Source organism: Neophocaena asiaeorientalis, unplaced genomic scaffold (genome assembly GCF_003031525.2).
Source record: "Neophocaena asiaeorientalis asiaeorientalis breed wild unplaced genomic scaffold, Neophocaena_asiaeorientalis_V1.1 scaffold30, whole genome shotgun sequence".
Lineage (NCBI taxonomy): Eukaryota > Metazoa > Chordata > Mammalia > Artiodactyla > Phocoenidae > Neophocaena > Neophocaena asiaeorientalis.
The window spans coordinates 10,777,588-10,796,417 of NW_020174923.1; the positions used below are offsets into that span (position 1 = coordinate 10,777,588).

The window sequence follows — 18,830 nt, forward strand, 5'->3', positions numbered from 1 at the left end:
GTAAGGCCAGCCCGGAGATAATAATTCAGGACCTAGGATATCAGCATGCCCTTAAGGAGTGTATTTGTTGCACTGTGCGGTGTGATCCAGTGGCAGGGGAGAATTGCTAACAGCTGTGGGAGGGGACATGAATGGCCGACTCGATCTGAAAGTATGAAGTAAGATTGCAAAGGAGAAATGGCATTTGTTCTGAGCCCTAAGGTATCATCAGAACCGTCAGTAGGATCCAAAGTAGGAAAAGACACTGGAGTCTAGGAAGAAGACTTGAAGGCATCTTAGGGACAGGGTGACTCTTCTCTCCAGTACGTTTGATCCTGTAGGTTCTGTTTACCTCAGCACTGCCTCGTTTTGGAAAACTCCACTGGGTTTGTATTCTTTTCTATCTGTGTACCAACTGCACATCGAGGAGCCCATGGAAGATATTTGTTGAACATCCTCATGTTTCTGGGATCTAAACCTAGCGGACGTGCAACCCTTTCTTGCATTCCAGCGAATTATTTGCATTTCCTGCCTTTGCAGATCACAACATTCTCCAGACTGCTAACCAGTCATGACTGTGAACTTTTAGAATCAGAAGTAATGGACAGGGCTCTGAAACTCACCATCCTGTCACTGCAGCAGTTTGACACCGAGTACTCCTTCCTCAGGGAAGTTCGGTGAGGGTCTCTGCCTTCCCCTCCCGTTCCTTTCCCTCCTCAGGATCCATCACTTTGTATTTCATACGTATGGCTATGGTAACCACTGGTGTTCTCACTACTTTTGGTTAGTGAACCTTGAGGACATGTGACTCTGAAAAGGATGTCGTTAAATTCTCCAGGTGTCCTTCTCATCTCTGTTATCCTCTGCAAAAACAGCCCTCTCTGAATCCAGCATCCTTATGCCTCATTGGGAGGCATTTATTGGGGCTTTTTTCTTTCTCCACTGGATTGTCTACCCACCTTACTTGCAGAGGAAAATCCCACCTGAATAGTTTTTCTATATACCCCTTCTATTTCCCATCACTTTGGAGAATATTATCACCAATTTTTAGGACAGAAAACTCACTTGGATAATTTCCTTTTTCTTTCAGAAACTGCTTAGCTCACAAAGCCAGTTATAAAATCCTCATTATTCAAACAGATTTTGAAGATGGAATTCACAGTGCTCAGCTCATCGCTTCAGCAAAGTATGTTTTTGTTATTTTTCTCGGAAACTACGTAGGAAACTCCAAATTTATTCAGGAGCTCCTAAAGAATTTCTTCCCTGAAAACTGTATAGTATCAGAATGAACATAAAAATAAGAATAAAAATTATTCTCCCTTTTTATTCCTCTAAATGTGGACTAGAGAAACAAAGAGAGAAAAGGCTCATAACAACACAAAAATAGCCAAATGCAACAAGTGTAAATTACAGAATATTAGCAGGATATAAAAGAGTATCCTTGGAACATATGTTAGCAGACATAATTTGGTCATTATTCATTTTAAACTACATGATATGAATTTATTGCAAGTTTAAGGGCCGTCATGGTATTTAAATGCTTTCAGTTGTATTTGTTGGGCAGCTTTATATTGTTTGTAGGGGAAATTTGATACTTTTAGAATTAACTACGTTCCCTTATTACTTGATGTTTAAGTAAAAGTAATTTCTGGACCTTCTAAAGCATTGGAAACCATATTTCATATCTTGGTTGTCTTTGGCCATTGATTGTTCACAGAACTCTGTTTCTTGAAATGGAAAGGTCCGCCAGCCTTACCTTAGTAGCATCAGAGCAAGCCCATCAAGGATTGTAAGATAGGGTTCCTGACCAATAAAAAAAAAAAGCCATTTCAAAGCAGAGGGATGCAAGAATGGGGGAAAGAGATGAGCCTACTTAGAGAGGTCTTGCTCCCATTCTCTTGTAAGAGAGGATAGCAAGCTTGTGGGTATGAAATCTATTTAAAGCTGAAAAAATGTGAGATGGAACTTGACCGCTCCGAGGACACCCTTCAGGCATTTTACAACGGCCATTTTGTTTATTTTCTTGGGTTTTGTTTTGATTTATTTTGTCTTTGCTTGTTTGTTTTTAAAATAGGTATTCTGCTATAAATGAAATCAACAAGATACAAGGGAATAAGGACTATGTCTTAGTCTATTTCATCACAAAACTGTCCCGGATGGGAAGTGGAACGTCCTATGTAGGATCCCATGGAGGTAGGACCAAAATATTAGTGAATATGTTTGTTTAATGATGTTTAAGTTGTTTCTAATTTGGTCCCATGATGTACAGAGTCTGACATTGGAACATTAATATTAATCTCAACAATATTTTTTTCAGATACAATTGAGATTTCTTACTGCTGATTAATGCAAAAAACACTCATCTTTGGACTGGCTGTTCCAACATATAGCACTTCTTTCATCACTTGTCGATAAACACTTGAGTAATCTCTGGTTCCTCACCTTTTACTATATGGATAATGCAGAGAGATAGTTCCAGCTAACAGTGTTATGAATGCATGGATACTTCATGCCTGCTTCTGGGGTGGGGAAATGCTATCTTAAATCTCTCTCTCTTTTTTTCCCTGAGGAATTAGCCACCAAATATTTATTACACAGGCACACCTCGTTTAATTGCACTTTGCTTTATTACACTTGACGGATACTGCGTTTTTTACAAATTGAAGGTTTGTGCCAAGTCTGTCGGTGCCATTTTTCCGAAAGCATTTGCTCACTTCATGTCTCTGTGTCATATTTTGGTAATTCTCGTAATATTTCAGACATTTTCATTATCATATGTTCTACGGTGACGTGGGATCAGTGACCTTTGATGTTACTACTACGACTAGCTGAGGGCTCAATGAGGGTTAGCATTTTTTAGCAATGCAGTATTTTTTAATTAAGGCATGTACATTGTTTTTTGAGACATAATGCTATTGCACACTTAATAAAATACAGTATAATGTAAACATAACTTTTATAGGCACTGGGAAACCAAAAAAATTGTGTGATTCGATTTATTTTAATATTTGTTTTTTCATGATGGTCTGGACCTGATCCCAAAGTATCTCCAAGGAATCCCCTGTATGAGAAAATTAGTATTCTAGAAATAGGCAACAGTTTACTTTAATAATTTCATAGTTAATGGGGGGGCAAAGCTTGCCATTGTCTCACACCCCTCTACTAATTATGATACAGCAAGTTTAATAACAAATTTATAAAAGAATCACAAGCCTTCTTCAAACACCTTTTTACAAGGTAGTCATTTCAGTTCTTAAAACTGATTTTTATGCTAAAGTTGCTAACAGCTGTAGCATGACATCTATATGGTTCCTGTGTATATTGAAGGAATTAGACTTCAGGATACAAATTGTTCATTCCGCAGTGCGTTGAAACATAGGGTTGGTAGTGTATCCCTGCTTATGACTGACAGGAAGAAACCAGAGGAGACAGGGAAGCTTCTGGGGCTTGTTTTCCCAGGGCTGTGGCAGTCTGTACACATCGACGACCTCCGGAGATCCACAGTCATGGTTTCGGACGTGACTAAACTGCAGGACGTGGCCATCAGCCAGCTGTTTAAACCAGAAGATCAGCCTGAGTGTGAGTGTGGAGGAAGGGTCCTCGGGGAGACAGGATGGTGGGAGTGGCTGCAGGGAGGTGTGTGCGGCGCTGCGAGGATGGGACCTTAGGCTGCCATTCCCTTGGGTCCAACACCTGCCCCTCGGCAAGAGCTCGGGACATGTTTGCTGAACTGAGTGGTGATGAATCGAGGGCACTGTCTACTGCTTTCCAAGGCCAGGAGAAGACAGTATTTCCACAGGAAAGGTAGGTCTTTGCAGGTGCCTGTGGAACATGTCAGATTCTGTCTGCCCTGGCTCCCGGATCAGCCATCCGAGCCCAGGACGGAGGTTCGGGTTGCACTGATGGACCACATCCAGTGGGCGAACAGAGGCTGATCTGCATGACTGACGGCCTGTCCTTTGGGGACCCTCCCCCGAGCTGTTGCCAGGGAAATCCCGGTGGTTAGAGCCCCAGCACGCCACGTAGAGGCTGTTGCCAGCGCTCCCCTTCCACCTCTGAACAGTAACTCCATTGTTTTGCTTCTATGCAGTGGAGGTGGAACACAGGGCCCAAGATGATGGTGAGGAGGTGATGGAAACTGAGGTGGCTACATCAGGGGAAGTGGCAGAGGTGGAAATGGAGACAGCAAGTTCTGGGGCAATGGACAACCCGACCCCTGGACCAGGAAGTGATGTGAGTTCTTGCTCTTTCTAGTCCTCTGAGCCTCCGTGCTGTTGGGCTGCCCTTCCTTAGACTTGTCTGAGGAGTGGACTCAGCTGTCCAGGGCTTAGCCCAACACTCCTCCCCCTGCCACTGCAAGTGCAGGTGAATTACCAGTACCAGATCTGACCTTGGCTTTTCCTGGTGTCCCCTGGTCAGTTTTGCTCGATCCTTGACCACTGACGGGGTCCCCAGGCACACGGGATCATGTTGCAGTGGTTTCCTTTTTTTTTCTTTTTATGGCTGTACCACGTGGGTTGTAGGATGTTAGTTCCCTGACTAGGGATTGAACCCAGGCCCACAGCAGTGAAAGTGCCGGAGCCTTAACCACCGGACTGCCAGGGAATTCCCACACAGTGGTTCTAAGGGGAACTTGGCAAGGGCACGTGGCGGGAGCTTGGGCAGGAGGAACACTGTGCCCCCTGCACATAGGCGCTTAGACCTCGTCTCCCACGTGTCGCCTGGCTTCTCCTGACTTGTAAGTGACAGAAACGGAAGGTTTGATTGTCTCTGTCGACAGACGCAGATCCTGGACACCACCAGGCTGCTGAGAAGCTGTATCCAGGGCGCCGTGGGCATGCTCAGAGACCAGAACGAGGGTTGTCAGCGCAGCATGCGGAGGGTGTCCATTCTCCTCAGCCTCCTAGACGAAGATGGCAAGTACAGAGGTGTGGGGCCCCTCTTGCCTGCACCCCAGCCTGGGCTCCTTCTTTGGACCATGAATCGTCCCCCTGCTGCCGCTTTCTGTGGCTCCCAGAAGCAGCTGGCCCCCTGGGAATCTAAGTGCACCTCCGGGATTTCTGTAGACCTGGCCTGCCCAAAGGAAACGGGCTTACCCTCCTGCTGGGGCAGGTCAGGGATGCAGAGCCTACCACTCAGTGCCCGGGGATGTGCTGAGTGCCCATCTGCTCTGCTTTTCCATAGCCGCTTTCTTACGGGTCACCAAGATGCGCCTCTCTGTCCTTTTAAAGAAGCAAGAAGAGAACTACATCTACAATGTGAAAGACTGGGTGGTAAGGGAAGCCTCCAATCAGGACGCTCTGCAGGAAGCCGGCACGTTCAGGTACTGCCGTGAAGGGAAACCAGGGCTGGCTGGGGGGTGGATGCATGGCTCTTCCAGCCGAGGAGACGCTTCTTTCCAAACCTCTGAGAAATTCAGAGCTGTCAATATTTTTTCCCCAGAGCACAAGATGGTCTGGGTGGCAGTTACATGGGGTTTGCCAGACTCTTTTCTCTACTTTTGTGTGAGTTTAAATTTTTTCATAACACAAAACAAAACAAAACAACCCAGAACATTTGTTCTTGTTGGATGTAAACTTGTACCAGCATGTCCATTACCATAGAAATGGGTGCCTTTTTAGGTTAGTAAATTAAGGGAGGGAAGCGAAGTTGTTTTCCCAGGCCTCCTGCGTGAAGTTATTTGATAACTACAAAAAAAAGACCCAGAGTATTCATTTGTTGTCCCTGGTCCTTTTTCTGCAAAACTTGACATTGTTTTCAAGACTAGCCCATGACAACCTTTGTGGCTGAGGCAGGGGGCATTTGCTCTGGATCCCAAATGGAAGATTCCACCCGCCCCTGTCGGCAGGGTCGTCTTAGACCTGTGACTTCACCACCCTGGCCCTCAGTTTCTTCATCTCTGAGAGAAAGGTTAACTCATCCGGAGGCTTGGATTCAGCAGGGGTGTGTCGCCTTCATGCCATTGGCAGGGGGGACACGTGGGAACATCCAGGGTTAAATGGACCACGTGAGCTTATTGATGCTGGGTTTGTGACTGTAGGGTTTTTCTGCTTCTCTGTTTTTCTGTAGTTAGCCTTCATTTCTTTCCTAATTGTACCTTCTGAAGGAACTTTATAAGATTAGATTTGGACCTAGAATTATTTTCATTTCCCTAGGTTCCTCTGTATGGATTTTACTAAATGCTTGTTTTTACATAAATGCTTCTTAAAATCTGTGTTTTCAATGTACCCTTGACACCACCCCTTCACTTACTGAACTTCCCACATTTGCCAGTGTTCAGAGGGTGTTCATAGTGGCAAGGGTGGCCCCACTTGTCACTGCTCTGCTGTTTGCTCTGCGTGAGGACTGGTCTCCTTGCACTCAGGGGCCGCCATGGGATCCGACCAGCATCTGAGTCCAGGTGGAGCTCTGGGGCCTACTGGCCCGTTCTCACAAGGCTTTGGAAGCTAACTGCTCACCCTCCATGTGTTTTGGATTTCAGTTATTTGCCCTCTTGGCATTAAATAATCCAAATTGGGATAGTCTTTACACAGTCAGCCCTCCATATCCTCAGGTTCCAAATTCACAGATTCAACCAACTGCGGGCCGAAAATATTCGGGAAAAAAAAAAAATCCAGAAAGTTCCAAAAAACGAAACTTGAATTTGCCACATGCTGGCAACTATCTGCATAGCATTTACCTTGTATTTACAACAGTTTACGTAGTGTTGACTTTGTATTAGGTGTTATAAGTAATCTAAGGATGATTTAAAGTGTAAAGGAGGATGTACATAGGTTATATGCAAATACTACACCATTTTATATAAGGGACTTGAGCATCCTCAGATTTTGTATCTGTCAGGGTCCTGGAACCAACCCCTTATGGGTATGGAGGGATGACTTTACTAGGGTTTTTCCAGCACCCAAAGTCTGCATATGTGACCAGGTACAGCTTCCCCCGTTTCTCCCTGCAGCCAGCTTTTACCTTTCACTCTCACAGTTTTCTGCACATTTCTGGTTCAATATTTTTAAAAAGTATTTCTTTTTCTTTTCAAAATGGAACATGCATTTTTCTCCCCAATATTAATTACCTAGTAGTAGATTAATTTGGCCTTACCATAAGAATTTTTAAATGACTTAAGTTTACTTTTATAAAATAAAATATATAAAGTATATTTTATTACTAAATATAATTGTGCGTGTATGAGTTAATATAAGCAGTCAAGTTTATATATGTGTGTATATACGTATATATAAATATTCAGATCTAATGTACAAAACCATCAACAATGAAAACTAAGTTCTAGATAAAGATACGCTTTCTTGTTTAACGTACCTGGAATGAATTTACTTTGGTCTCTTTATTATATTCTATTCCCAACTGATTTTTTTTTTCTTAAAATAACATTTTTTTCAAATGAATTTGGTTATTCTTTTCTTTATTTATAGAGCCTGGATGACTTGTTCTGGAAAACAGCTATATAACAAAATAAAACAAATACTACTTGGCCTTTTCAATGAACTAATTCCAGTTTATTAGAGGTAGAATTAAGGACCTTTCCAATTCTGCCTCTAATCTTATTTCAATTTGTAAGTCTTTCTTCTAGTACTTAAAAATGATGTAAAAAAACATGAAAAACACAGCTACGGTGTAGGAGTAGTAGAGCAGATGTTTTGTTACTGCCAAGAAGGCACAAAATGTGAAAAGGATGCAGGCATCCCAGTGTGCTCTGTGGTCCCTCAAACCTGAGCAGGCCTGCTTCTCTCCCAAACATAGGCAGACCATCTGGAAGCGGGTCCAGGGTGCTGTGACTCCCCTCCTGGCGAGCATGATATCTTTCATGGACAGAGATGGCAACCTCGAGCTGCTGACCAACCCACATTCTCCGTCCTGGGCAAGAGATCTTTGGATGTTTATTTTCAGTGACGTTAAGCTTCTGAACATTCCTCTTGTGGCAAATGATACAAGGTGAATAGAAGACTTTCTTTTCATGGGAAGGGAAAAAAACCCATAACATAGCAACAAACTTAATAGGCTCTCCCAGGTGTTCGATGAGATATAGTTATGGGTTTTAGAATCACATTTAAGTTGGCTATTTTTGTAGCCTGAAGGGTCATGGCATTACACTAACAAAAGAGTTGACGCGAGTTCTGAGAAATACTTGTTTCATTCTCGGCTTTCCTCATTTCCCTGTTCTCAGAGCACCCTTTGCAGTTAAAATGGCCAGCTTCCACCTCGTCTACACTGGCGAAGCTGCACGTAGGAGAGCGTTTGTGTTGATTTTCCTGCTCCTCCTGCCAATGGCGGGAACCACAGAGCCTATCCCTAGACCCGATCTTGTGTAACTCAAGCTCAGCTGGCCTGCCAGAACCTTCCTGTTTGGATTTCAGGGGGCTTCGATTCTCTTTGCCTAGGTATAGGGTAAGGGTGGGTTCAGACACCACCAGACTGGTTCTGCCCAAGACTTCAAGCAACCTACTTAACCCCTTCCAGCCGTGGTTTGTTTTTGTTTTGTCTGTAAAACCAAGAGGTAACGTAAGATCATCCTTGAGTTCCTTTATAACATAAAGATGAGCTGTTCAATAGACCAGGGAACTGTCTTTGTAGCCCACTAAGCCTCCCAATTCTTAAGGATGGAGAGGAATTGGCATCAGGAGTGGATCTCGTCTTGTGTCTTGAGCAGCGTCTCACTAACCACATTCTTGGTCCTTGTTTGGCCGATTGCAGGTCTAAAGGGGAGATGTCCTACATCATAGTGCAGAACTACATGAACCTCTCAGAGGACACTTCCAACAGTGTCCCGTTTAGCTGGAGAATCAAGGACTATCTGGAGGAGCTGTGGGTCCACACTCAGTACATCACGGGAGATGAAGGTGAGCCCAGCGATGGTGGGAGGGGACGTGTTCTGGCAGGAGGAGACCCTGCTACCCGTCATAGGTGGTCACCCCCATTCTGAGTTCCCTGGGCAACTAAGGCACCAGGACTCAAGATGTCCCCAGCTGGGCCCTTCTCAGCAACTGCCAGTGACCAGAGTAGAGTAATACCTTTGGCCAGACTGAGCCAAGTGTCCTCCTGAGTGTCCTCCATCAGTGTCCTCCTGAGTCACAGGGCACCTTGCTCTGTTGTCACGTGCCAAGTAGTCTGGCCACAGACATTCCAGGAAAACCAGTGGTCACATAGCACTTTTGGGAAAGTCATCTTTCATACATGAAGTAATCTTTTCACAGTTTATGTATAGTACTGCTTTTTAAAAATACAGGACAAAGATGGTTACTAGACTTGTAATCATTTCATAAGGTAGGCAGATGTCACATCACTGAAACTAACATAATATGATACATCAACTATATTTCAATTTTTTTAAAAAAAGGAAAGATTTCTTAAAAAAATACTGGTCAAAATACTTGAAGATGAACTTATTTTTCTAGGTAAGCATTCTGCCACTCTTTCTGAACAAACCTGAAGCAGTCTCTCTCCTGAAGAGAGAGTATTTCTCTTTCTCATACCATATCCTAACTGACCCTACTTTTCTATAATAGCATGTGACTTGAGGGCCAGCATCCCATCCACGAGACGGCAGATCTTTTTGATTTGAGCAGCATATGATCCCAGCCCCTGGAGGGCAACCCACTCATTCCTGGTTCGCTTGGGTCCGGGGTTCCCAAAGCACGTTATGACTTGGTAGAAATAAACTTGATCTGTCCCAGGTTGTGTTCTCTTTGGGGCTGGCTAGGCTTTTATGACCGGAATGGAACATTCCTTCTGACTTTGTTTCTGTTATTCCACTGAGAAGATATCTAAAGTGTCCAGAAATGATGATAAAAAATGATGATTAAAAAGGCAGCCTTATTAGAACCATGTCCATGGCCCTGCATTCAGCGGGTAAGGGGAGTCATGGTCAACATCCTCACCCCAAGCCGTTCTCCATCTCCCCCCTCACCCACCCCCGGCAGGACTGGCAGAGAAGTTAGTGGAGCTCTTTCAGCAGACCGCACTGGGCAGGTTTCTTGCTCAGCTCACTGTAGACCAGCGGCAAGAACTTCTTCAGTGCTACCTGAAGGACTTCCTTCTCTTGACCATGAGAGTGTCCACTTGGGAACAGTTAAACGTGAGTACTGACTAGGGGGCAGGGTGAGGCTGGTATAACGTGGACAAGATGCCAACATGGGAACTTTTCCTCAACTCCTGGAGCTGTAGTGTTCGTGGAACAGAATGTGGTCCAAGAGGACAGTGGTATGAGAAAATGCCACTGACACCCTCAGAACTCTCGGGGCTGGATGCTTAGCCCACTGACCGGCGCCCCTAAAACATGGAGCTTTTATTAACAGGAAGAAGACCTCCGATTTCCTGTGACACCTTCTTTTTAAATGTTTAGTTTTTCTTGAAGAAACTTAGGTAAATATTTAACTGATCACAGCAAGGTGTAATAATAATGATATTAACTAAAATTTCAATGGAAATACTGAAGATTTCAAACTTCAGGACCTAAAGAAGGAAACTGACAGGTTTGAGGAAAACATACTTAACAGCCAACATGATTAAGGGTTAATAAAGTATTCTTAGGATACAATAAGAAAATCTCCTAATTTTTAAAAATGAGTGAAAGTTATAAATTAACTATTAACAGAATAATTATACAGATGTCCAGAAAACACTGGAAAAAGTGCTCAGCCTCACTAGTAAATCAACAAGGCATGAACAACTTTTAGATACGATCTTTACTTGCTCTTGTGGCAAAACTGATTTTTAAAACAGCCAGGAGTTCCTCCACTGCCAGTGGCGGTGTGAACGGCGTGGTGCTTCTGGAAAACCGTCTGTCGGGATGAATGAAAAACTTCACAAAATCTGAACTGGCCATCCTGTCCTGAGAACGTTGTCGGAGACGTGGACAAATATTTTATTCACGGGAATGTTCTTTGCAGTTTTATTTCTAAAAACAGAAAATTAGAAACAATGTAATTGTCTTAAAATAAGGTTGGACAAATATTTGTACAGCCCTTTGACTGGTTAAAAACGATGTCTTCGAGCATGCTCGTGGTAGAGAAATGCTTGTAATGTAAAGTGGAAAAAAATCAGGAATGCTCTGTGACCCTGATTTGGGGACCACAGGGAGAAGAGGTGTGGATCACAAACGTCTAGAAGGGACGACACCAAAAAGTAAACGAGGGATACTAATAGTATGCGTGGTTTTTAATTTTCTTTTTTGTCATTTTCGAATAGTTCTGGTTTCCCACAAGGAAGGTGTATCTTTTTTTAAAAAGATAATTTACAAGTATATAGTAAAAGCTTGTTTCTCATCCCAGGTTCTGCAGATGGCTCTGGGGTCCTGCATCAATCAGCTGAAGGCAGGAAGGCCAGCGGAAGAGATCTCCTTACCGTCCGTGCACCTTGCCTACCAGCATTTCAGGAGCCGGCTACAGAACTTCTCCAGGATCTTGACCATCTACCCCCCAGTTCTACAGAGCCTTACAAAAGGCACCTGGAACCACAGCTGGGCCGGACGTGAGATGGTATGGCCCCTCTTAGGGACATCACGTGCCTGCAGCCAGGCTTGGCTTCCTCAGGCGACTGGGCGGTTGCTCCTACTGCCGCCCTGGGAAGGGAAAGCTTATGGACCACATTCCAAATGGGAAACATCTTCATGGGGCACACATGTCAGTGTGGCTCCTCAGTTAGAACGCATCTAACTCATGCTTCCTAGATCCCAAGACAATGAAAGGTGAAGCTACAAGCCTGGAACACAAGAACACACTGGGCTAACAGCCAGGGCCTCCGACTTAATGGTTAGAGCAGCCCAGTGGGGGTCAGGGGACAGGCTGCTCAGTCACAGGCCTGTTCTCTGCCCCCCAGAGTCTGGATGTGTTCGCAGCAGTGGCCTGTGCTGAAATGCTGACAGAAAACCTCCTGAAGCCCAGTCCCCAAGCTTGGTTACAGATGGTGAAGAATCTTTGCATGCCGCTGGAGCTCCTCTGCTCAGATGGGTACCTGCAGGGCAGCGGGATGGTAACCGTCATCAGGGATGTCAGGTGAGATCCAGGAGTCCAGGGCATATGAGAGAGAGAGCAGATGCTCCTGCCACGGGAAGTGGGCCTGTCCTCATTCATTCTTTAACGTCTCTTGGATCCTTACTAAACGCCAGGCATCATGACGACCTTAGAGAGGTGTACATTCAGGGAGTGCGTGGAGTGATGGGTGTGATAAAAAGGCGAGCAGGTTATGGTGATCCTGAGGGAGAAGAAGCAGCTGCAAAGGACCCCAGCAGGGCAGCAGAGAGGGAACACACAGGGTAGACTTTCCAGGGGACAAGTCCTGTGCTGCTGGCCTTTAAGGGCGAGGTGGGACTCACCGGACACAGGCAGAGGCGTAGAACTTGAGATGTCCCAGCTGAGAGTCTGAGGGGAGGGGTGGAAAGAGACAAAGCATGTGGAGGTCAGGGAGCACATCACAAATGGCTTCTACCTAATTCTTTCACCCACCTTCACGCCCGGTCCTTTTCTTATCTTTCAATCCCTGTGCCTTGGAACTGCCTCCCTGCCCCTCTTCATTCGTCTCAGGCGCTTTTGTCAGAGCTGAGTGAGGGACCCCCTCTCTCGACAGAACCCAGTGGAATCGCATTTTCTCCATTGCGCTCTTTGTGGAGCATGTGCTCCTGGGGACCGAGAGCTATATTCCCGAGCTGTGCAAGCTGGTGACAGAGTATGTCTTCTTGCTGAACAAGGTGAGCGCGAAGGCTTGGCCTGTCAAGCACTGGTCTGCCTCTTTGTAAGACAAAGAACAATTGAAATGTGACCTGACTTTTATCATCTTGGTGGTATATCCCCTTTCTGCTCTGAGAGTTTTATGTGAGTTATATTTCATCACATAGGCCATTAAAATTTTGGTGTTTAATATTTTAATATTTACCCTCTCCTGAGTGTTAAGTCAGGGTGTGTCATTTAGGGTTCCTTGCAGGAAAAGGAACTATTCATGCAGCAAGTACACTTGGGAAACCTTTGGGAGGACTGAAGGTGGGCTCCAGCCAGGCCTCCAGTGGCCCCAGACCAGACCAGCAGCCTGGCCCGCGGAGGGAGCTGCTTCCCACGGCCACGGTCAGGAAGACGGGGGTGTAAGAGAATGCTGCTGGGCCTGTGGACTTCCAAACACAGTGCTGTCGGTGGGACCAGGGGGTCAGGAAGCCCATGTCTCTGCCCCTCTACACCCTTTATGAAGTTGGTGACACACAGGATAGTACTCTGTAGAAAAAGTGACTGTCCTTTCAGCATCAGTGACCACTCAGGGAAGACGGTGTCTGCCCACTGGGAACCTCACACAAGCGCTGCCAGCAGCTTTGCTGTACAGCCTTTGAAATGTCCTTTTGTGACTGGCTTATTTCACTAAGCAGCATGTTCTCAAGGTTTATCCACATTGTAGCAGGTGTCAGAATTTCCTTCCTTTTTAAAGCTGAATAAGATTCCACTGTATGGATAGAGCACATTCTGTTTATCCATCCGTCCGTTAATGGACATTTGGGTTGTTTCCACCTTTTGGTGATTGTAAATAATGCTGCTCTGAACCTGGGTGTACAAGTATCTGTTTGAGTCACTACTTTTAATTTTTTGGGGTGTGTACTTAAGAGTGGAATTGCTGACTCATATGGTAATTCTATGTTTGACATTTTACCATACTGTTTTCCACAGTTGCCACACCATTTTACTTCCCCACCAGCAATGCCCCAGGGCTCCAATTTCTCCACATCCCTGCCAACGCTTGTTATTTTCCTTATTTTTTAATAATAGCCCTCCTAATGGGTATGAAGTGATATCTCATTGTGGTTTTTGATTTGTATTTCCCTAATGACTAGTGATGTTGAGCATTTTTTCATGTGCTTATTGCCTATTTGTATATCTTCTTTGGCAAATGTCTATTCAAGTCCTTTGGCCTTTTTTCAATCTTTTGATTAACAGATCAAATTTAGCAGGGTATTAAAAACTAATATCATTGCCAAGTAAGATTAATCCTGGGAATTCAAGGATAGCTCAAAAGCATAAAATCGATGTGTCATCAGTTACATAACAAATTAAAAGAAAAACTCCAAACGATTATTTCCAAAGGTGCAGATAAAGCATTTGATAAAATTTATAATTTGGTACAAAGATACTCTTGCCAAATTAGGAATAGAAAGGAACTCTCCTTCAGCGGATAATGCCCAAGGGGTATACCTAATAGAAAAACATCTATAGCAAACATTATACCTAACCAGAAAATTCCCTAAGCACACCCATTAAACTCACTATCTTATATCATTAAAGATGTGCATTTCCTAAAAAACAGTGTTTCCACGTCTAAATATATATCCTAGAGAATTTTCCCATTTGTACTCAGACACATGGAAGAATGTTGGGTGCAGAAATGTTTGTAATTGCAGGAAGTTGGGAACATTCTAAATGTCCATTAATGGGAAAACAGGTGACCAGTATCAACAAGTACCATACAGCAGTTAACATGAATGATCTGAACCTACTTGTATCAACAAAAAAAGCAAGTTGCAGAAGCTTAGGTACAGTGTGATGCCCCTGATAGAAAGTTTACAACATTCAAAGCAACAAGACTTTTATGCATGCATCCAAATCTAGTGGAAGTGGGAATTTAGGAATGTGACTCTCTGGGGCTGGGTGGGGGGTGGGGGATGGAAATATGATCAGAAAAGGATACACTTGGAGTTGAAGCTGCACCTGTAATGTTTTGTTTCTTTAGAAACTGATAAAGCACATATTCAAAAAAAATGCTATGATTACTTAAAGTTTGGTGGATACGCAGATGGTCATTATATTACCTTTTATAGCTTGAAATATCTCATAACGGGAGGAGGGGGATAGACCTTAAAAGAAAAAAAGGAAGAGGGGAAAAATCAGAAGCCGAGAATATCAACCTTCTCCCCAAAGCAGCATAGTCACAAAGGGCATTCAAAGTTAAAGAAACGGCTAAAAAAAAAAAGCCTTGCGCTGCAGACACCAGAGCCCTAACTGCACAGCTTCGCCAGCTGCAGAGGGGATGTTGTGTTTTGTTGCCTTTGTTGCCCGGCTGACTCCTGCCCTTCCTCACTGCTAATTAGCTTCCCTCCTCCTCCCGCTGCCTTTCTCCTTCAGTGCCTGCAAGAGGACTCTGACATCAAGACTCACAGGCCTTTCGTCGCAGTGATGACCACTCTTTGTAAATGTAAGGACCAGGTCAGCAAGAGCCTCACCAGGTGAGATCTTGGGTTTGGGATCTGCAAGGGAGAGAATTCAGAACCTTTTGTATTTTTTGCTTCTCACGGCCAGCTTCTCTGCTTCAGAATTGGTCACCCTTCTTGGCTTCTAGGTTTGGGGTGAAGCCGTGCCCCATCTGCCTGGGAGATGCACAGGATCCTGTCTGCCTGCCCTGTGACCATGTATTCTGCCAGCGCTGCGTCAAAGTTCACCTCACCCAAGGGCAGATGGGATGCCCCTATTGTTTAACTGACTTGCCAGACAGCTTCTCTCCTTCTGTTTCCCAGGAGCACCGGTAAAACACCCTTCCTCTTGAGAAAGCTTCCTCTTCTTTCTTCCTTTTTTGCAAATACAGAAATATAATTATTAATCTTAGAAAGCCTGACAGAGAAGTGTTCTAAGAAAGACAACTAACTACTTATGTACCTTTATAAACACCTGGTGTCTGAAAATTATCCTCTCCTCAAGACATACATGTATACAGACTAGGGAGATAGAAAAATTAGAGGAAATAAACCAGAAAGTCGTAAACTAAATAAAGCCATCACAAGAGACCCAAAGAATTTAGATGCAACTGGTTTGTCCTCTTGATATGTAAATTCCATCCGTGTTCTATGTCCTGAGGATAAAGCTAGCTCTTATCTGGCTAAGTGCCTTTCAGGGCAGTAGTTACAGTTAGCCTAGGTGGTTGGTTTTCCTTCCCGTTTTCCTCCATTCTGATGCCTCCTGAAAGCGGAGCACAAGGCAAGCCCAGTGGATGGGATCTTTGAGAAGCTCTTGGGATATGAAGGCTATTGCTAGATGGCCCAAATGATCAAAGTATTTCTCAAAAGAGCCAAGTGTATGTGCTGTCTGCAGTTTTGGAGATTGGTTCTAATCAATGTAAGGAGATACTTGCATCTTTTCATTTAAAAAAAAATGCTGTCCAAATCCCAAAGCACTCTGTAAGGAGGGATTCTGGAACACATTCTATAAGCCTTTTGACCGTGGTTTTCAACGATTCCTAAGGGAGGTCATCAAGAAACATGCTCGCTTCCGGCAGATGTGCAATAGTTTCTTTGTGGACCTAGTTTCTACCATGTGCTTCAAAGACAATTCTCCACCTCAGAAGGATGTGGTCAATGTTCTGCTGTCTTTACTCTTTGTAGAGAAGGAGCTCTTTCGAGAGGCTTCCCAAAGTGAGTGGATTTCTTCCTATAGACTTAAAAATTCAGTTCTTCATCTCACTCTTTATGTCTGATGTGAACGATGATCTACCTTTCTCCTTCTGGTTTAAGGACGCCGTGAACACACAAAATCTCTTTCTCCTTTTGATGACGTTGTGGATAAGACCCCTGTCATCCGCTCAGTGGTACTGAAACTGCTTTTGAAGTACAGGTGAGCACCACGAACGTGGAGTTGCCTCTAGCACGCCTTGACTTTTTATTCTCCTCGTGGCTTTTTCTTCGCTGCCAAGCATTCTTTGCAGAACCTGTAGCTAGTTCATGATTTGGGGAAGCTTTTTCAGCAAGAGACGCCCTTGTTCCTTTATCTGTATGGGTTGTGTCCTTGACATATTCACATACTGGCTATGAGTTCAGCATGCCTACAAGCACGTGGTTTGGAAGAAGACAGATTTGGGGGAAGGGTGCAAGGTGTTGTAACACGTGCGGGAAGTCGGGAGTCAGGAATCTGCGGTTCTCATCTCAGTTCCACAGCTACAAAGTTTTGTGGTTTTTTGGATGGTAAGTTAGACTCTCCCCTCACCCTGCTTGCCCTTGATGTTGTCTAAGTTTTGCTTCAGCTCTTAAGTTTCTCTGATTCTATAAATGGACAGAGAAGCCCATATGGTGCTTCAGCTCAATGGTCTTGTCAAATTATGCTATTTTAGAAAATTCTTAGGAAGCTGATCTGTAGGGGGCTTCCCTGGTGGCACAGTGGTTAAGAGTCCGCCTGCCAGTGCAGGGGACACGGGTTCAAGCCCTGGTCCAGGAAGATCCCACATGCTGCAGAACAGCTAAGCCCGTGCACCACAACTACTTGAGCCTGTGCTCTAGAGCCCGCGAGCCACAACCACTGAGCCCACGTGCCACAGCTACTGAAGCTCGTGTGCCTAGAGCCCGTGCTCCACAACAAAAGAAGCCACTGGAATGAGAAGCCTGCGCACCGCAACAAAGAGTAGCCCCTGCTCGCCACAACTAGAGAAAGCCTGCGCGCAGCAACAGAGACCCAACGCAGCCAAAACTGAAAGAAAGAAAGAGAGAGAGAGAGAGAGAAAGAAAGCTGATCTGTATTTAGAGGCTCTTTTGGAAGATACTCAGTATCCTTAGCCTGTGTTCTGACTTGATAGAGTACACCTTGAGGTGATGGCAAAATCAAGATGCTGTAAGAAAAGTTCCAATAGAAACAACTGTTTCTAACTTAAATGTCTGAAAGGTGACTCAGGATGGAGATTAGATTTACATTTAAGCATGGATCTGCTGCAGCCTTGTCCACGGGCATTTTATTTTGCTTCTATTTTTTCCCCCCATTATTTGTGAAATAGTTTTTTCAAACAGGATTCCTGGAGGATTTTCCAATAAAATACTCTTAAAATACATTTTCTTACAGAACTAGTATCTTACTGTACCTGAAAATGGCTTTTAAGGCATACATGGAAAGAGTTGACTTGAGATGTGAGAAGAGCCTCTTCTGATACTCTGTGATTTTTATTAATTTTGGTAAATGTGTGAAATCTGTATTCATTTGAATCTCTTTGCTTAGAGAAAGGGAACAGTATCATCAACATGCATACCTCTTGACATTAACATGAGTACAAACAATGCTTAAAGGTAAACACTTTGTTTTGAAATATTTAGAGAGTAAAATTTACAGAACTGATTTTGAAATAAAAATCTTGAGACATAAAACACAATTTAAAAATCTGCATTGTCATTCCCTGGGTTGAGAAATACTTGTGTCGTTGCTTTTGTGATTCGAGTATTTTCATGTATTAAGAATCAGTCAGGGGCTTCCCTGGTGGTGCAGTGGTTAAGAATCCGCCTGCCAGTGCAGGGGGCATGGGTTCGATCCCTGGTCCGGGAAGATCCCACATGCCACGGAGCAACTAAGCCCGTGTGCAATAACTACTGAGCCTGTGCTCTAGAGCCTGCGAGCCACAACTACTGAACCCACGCACCTAGAGCCCGTGCTCCGCAACAAGAGAAGCCCCTGCAATGAGAAGCCCGCTTACCGCAACTGGAGAAAGCCCGTGTGCAGCAATGAAGACCCAACGCAGCCAAAAAGAAAAAAGAATGACTCAGACCAGACTTAGACATACTTTGTGGAAATGTAGGCATCCATTCTTTAGGCAGACCTGTGTGGGGGACAACACTGATGAGACTGCAAATAACACTAAGATATTATCTGGCTTTTTCAACATGTTGATATTTGCACTGATGTTACTAAAGTAATGAAGGGTGAATGTGGTAGCATCTTAGCATGAGGAAAACCCCGGTATTGGCCATTGTTTCCGTCACCACCAACCACATATAGTTTTTTAAAATGCCAATTTCACTTAATGTCCTTGATGAAGCTATAAAAATTCTTAATTTTACTAAATCTCCACCTTCAAGGATATGACTTTTTAATATTCTGTTGAAATGAGAGATACACACAAAGCACTCC

The 18,830-nt window shown here is 44.2% G+C and overlaps 1 protein-coding gene across 1 annotated transcript in view; it reads left to right on the top strand.

The window, feature by feature from the left end:
- Positions 1-18,830, top strand: part of RNF213 (ring finger protein 213) — a 109,231-nt gene that overhangs the window by 66,931 nt on the left and 23,470 nt on the right. Inside the window, 17 exon segments of the mRNA XM_024761024.1 lie at positions 520-656; positions 1,070-1,165; positions 2,054-2,172; positions 3,439-3,558; positions 4,070-4,212; positions 4,760-4,907; positions 5,164-5,302; positions 7,735-7,926; positions 8,686-8,831; positions 9,912-10,066; positions 11,262-11,468; positions 11,809-11,984; positions 12,556-12,676; positions 15,084-15,184; positions 15,298-15,480; positions 16,194-16,363; positions 16,463-16,562. Coding sequence (XP_024616792.1) covers positions 520-656; positions 1,070-1,165; positions 2,054-2,172; positions 3,439-3,558; positions 4,070-4,212; positions 4,760-4,907; positions 5,164-5,302; positions 7,735-7,926; positions 8,686-8,831; positions 9,912-10,066; positions 11,262-11,468; positions 11,809-11,984; positions 12,556-12,676; positions 15,084-15,184; positions 15,298-15,480; positions 16,194-16,363; positions 16,463-16,562 — 2,453 coding nt within the window.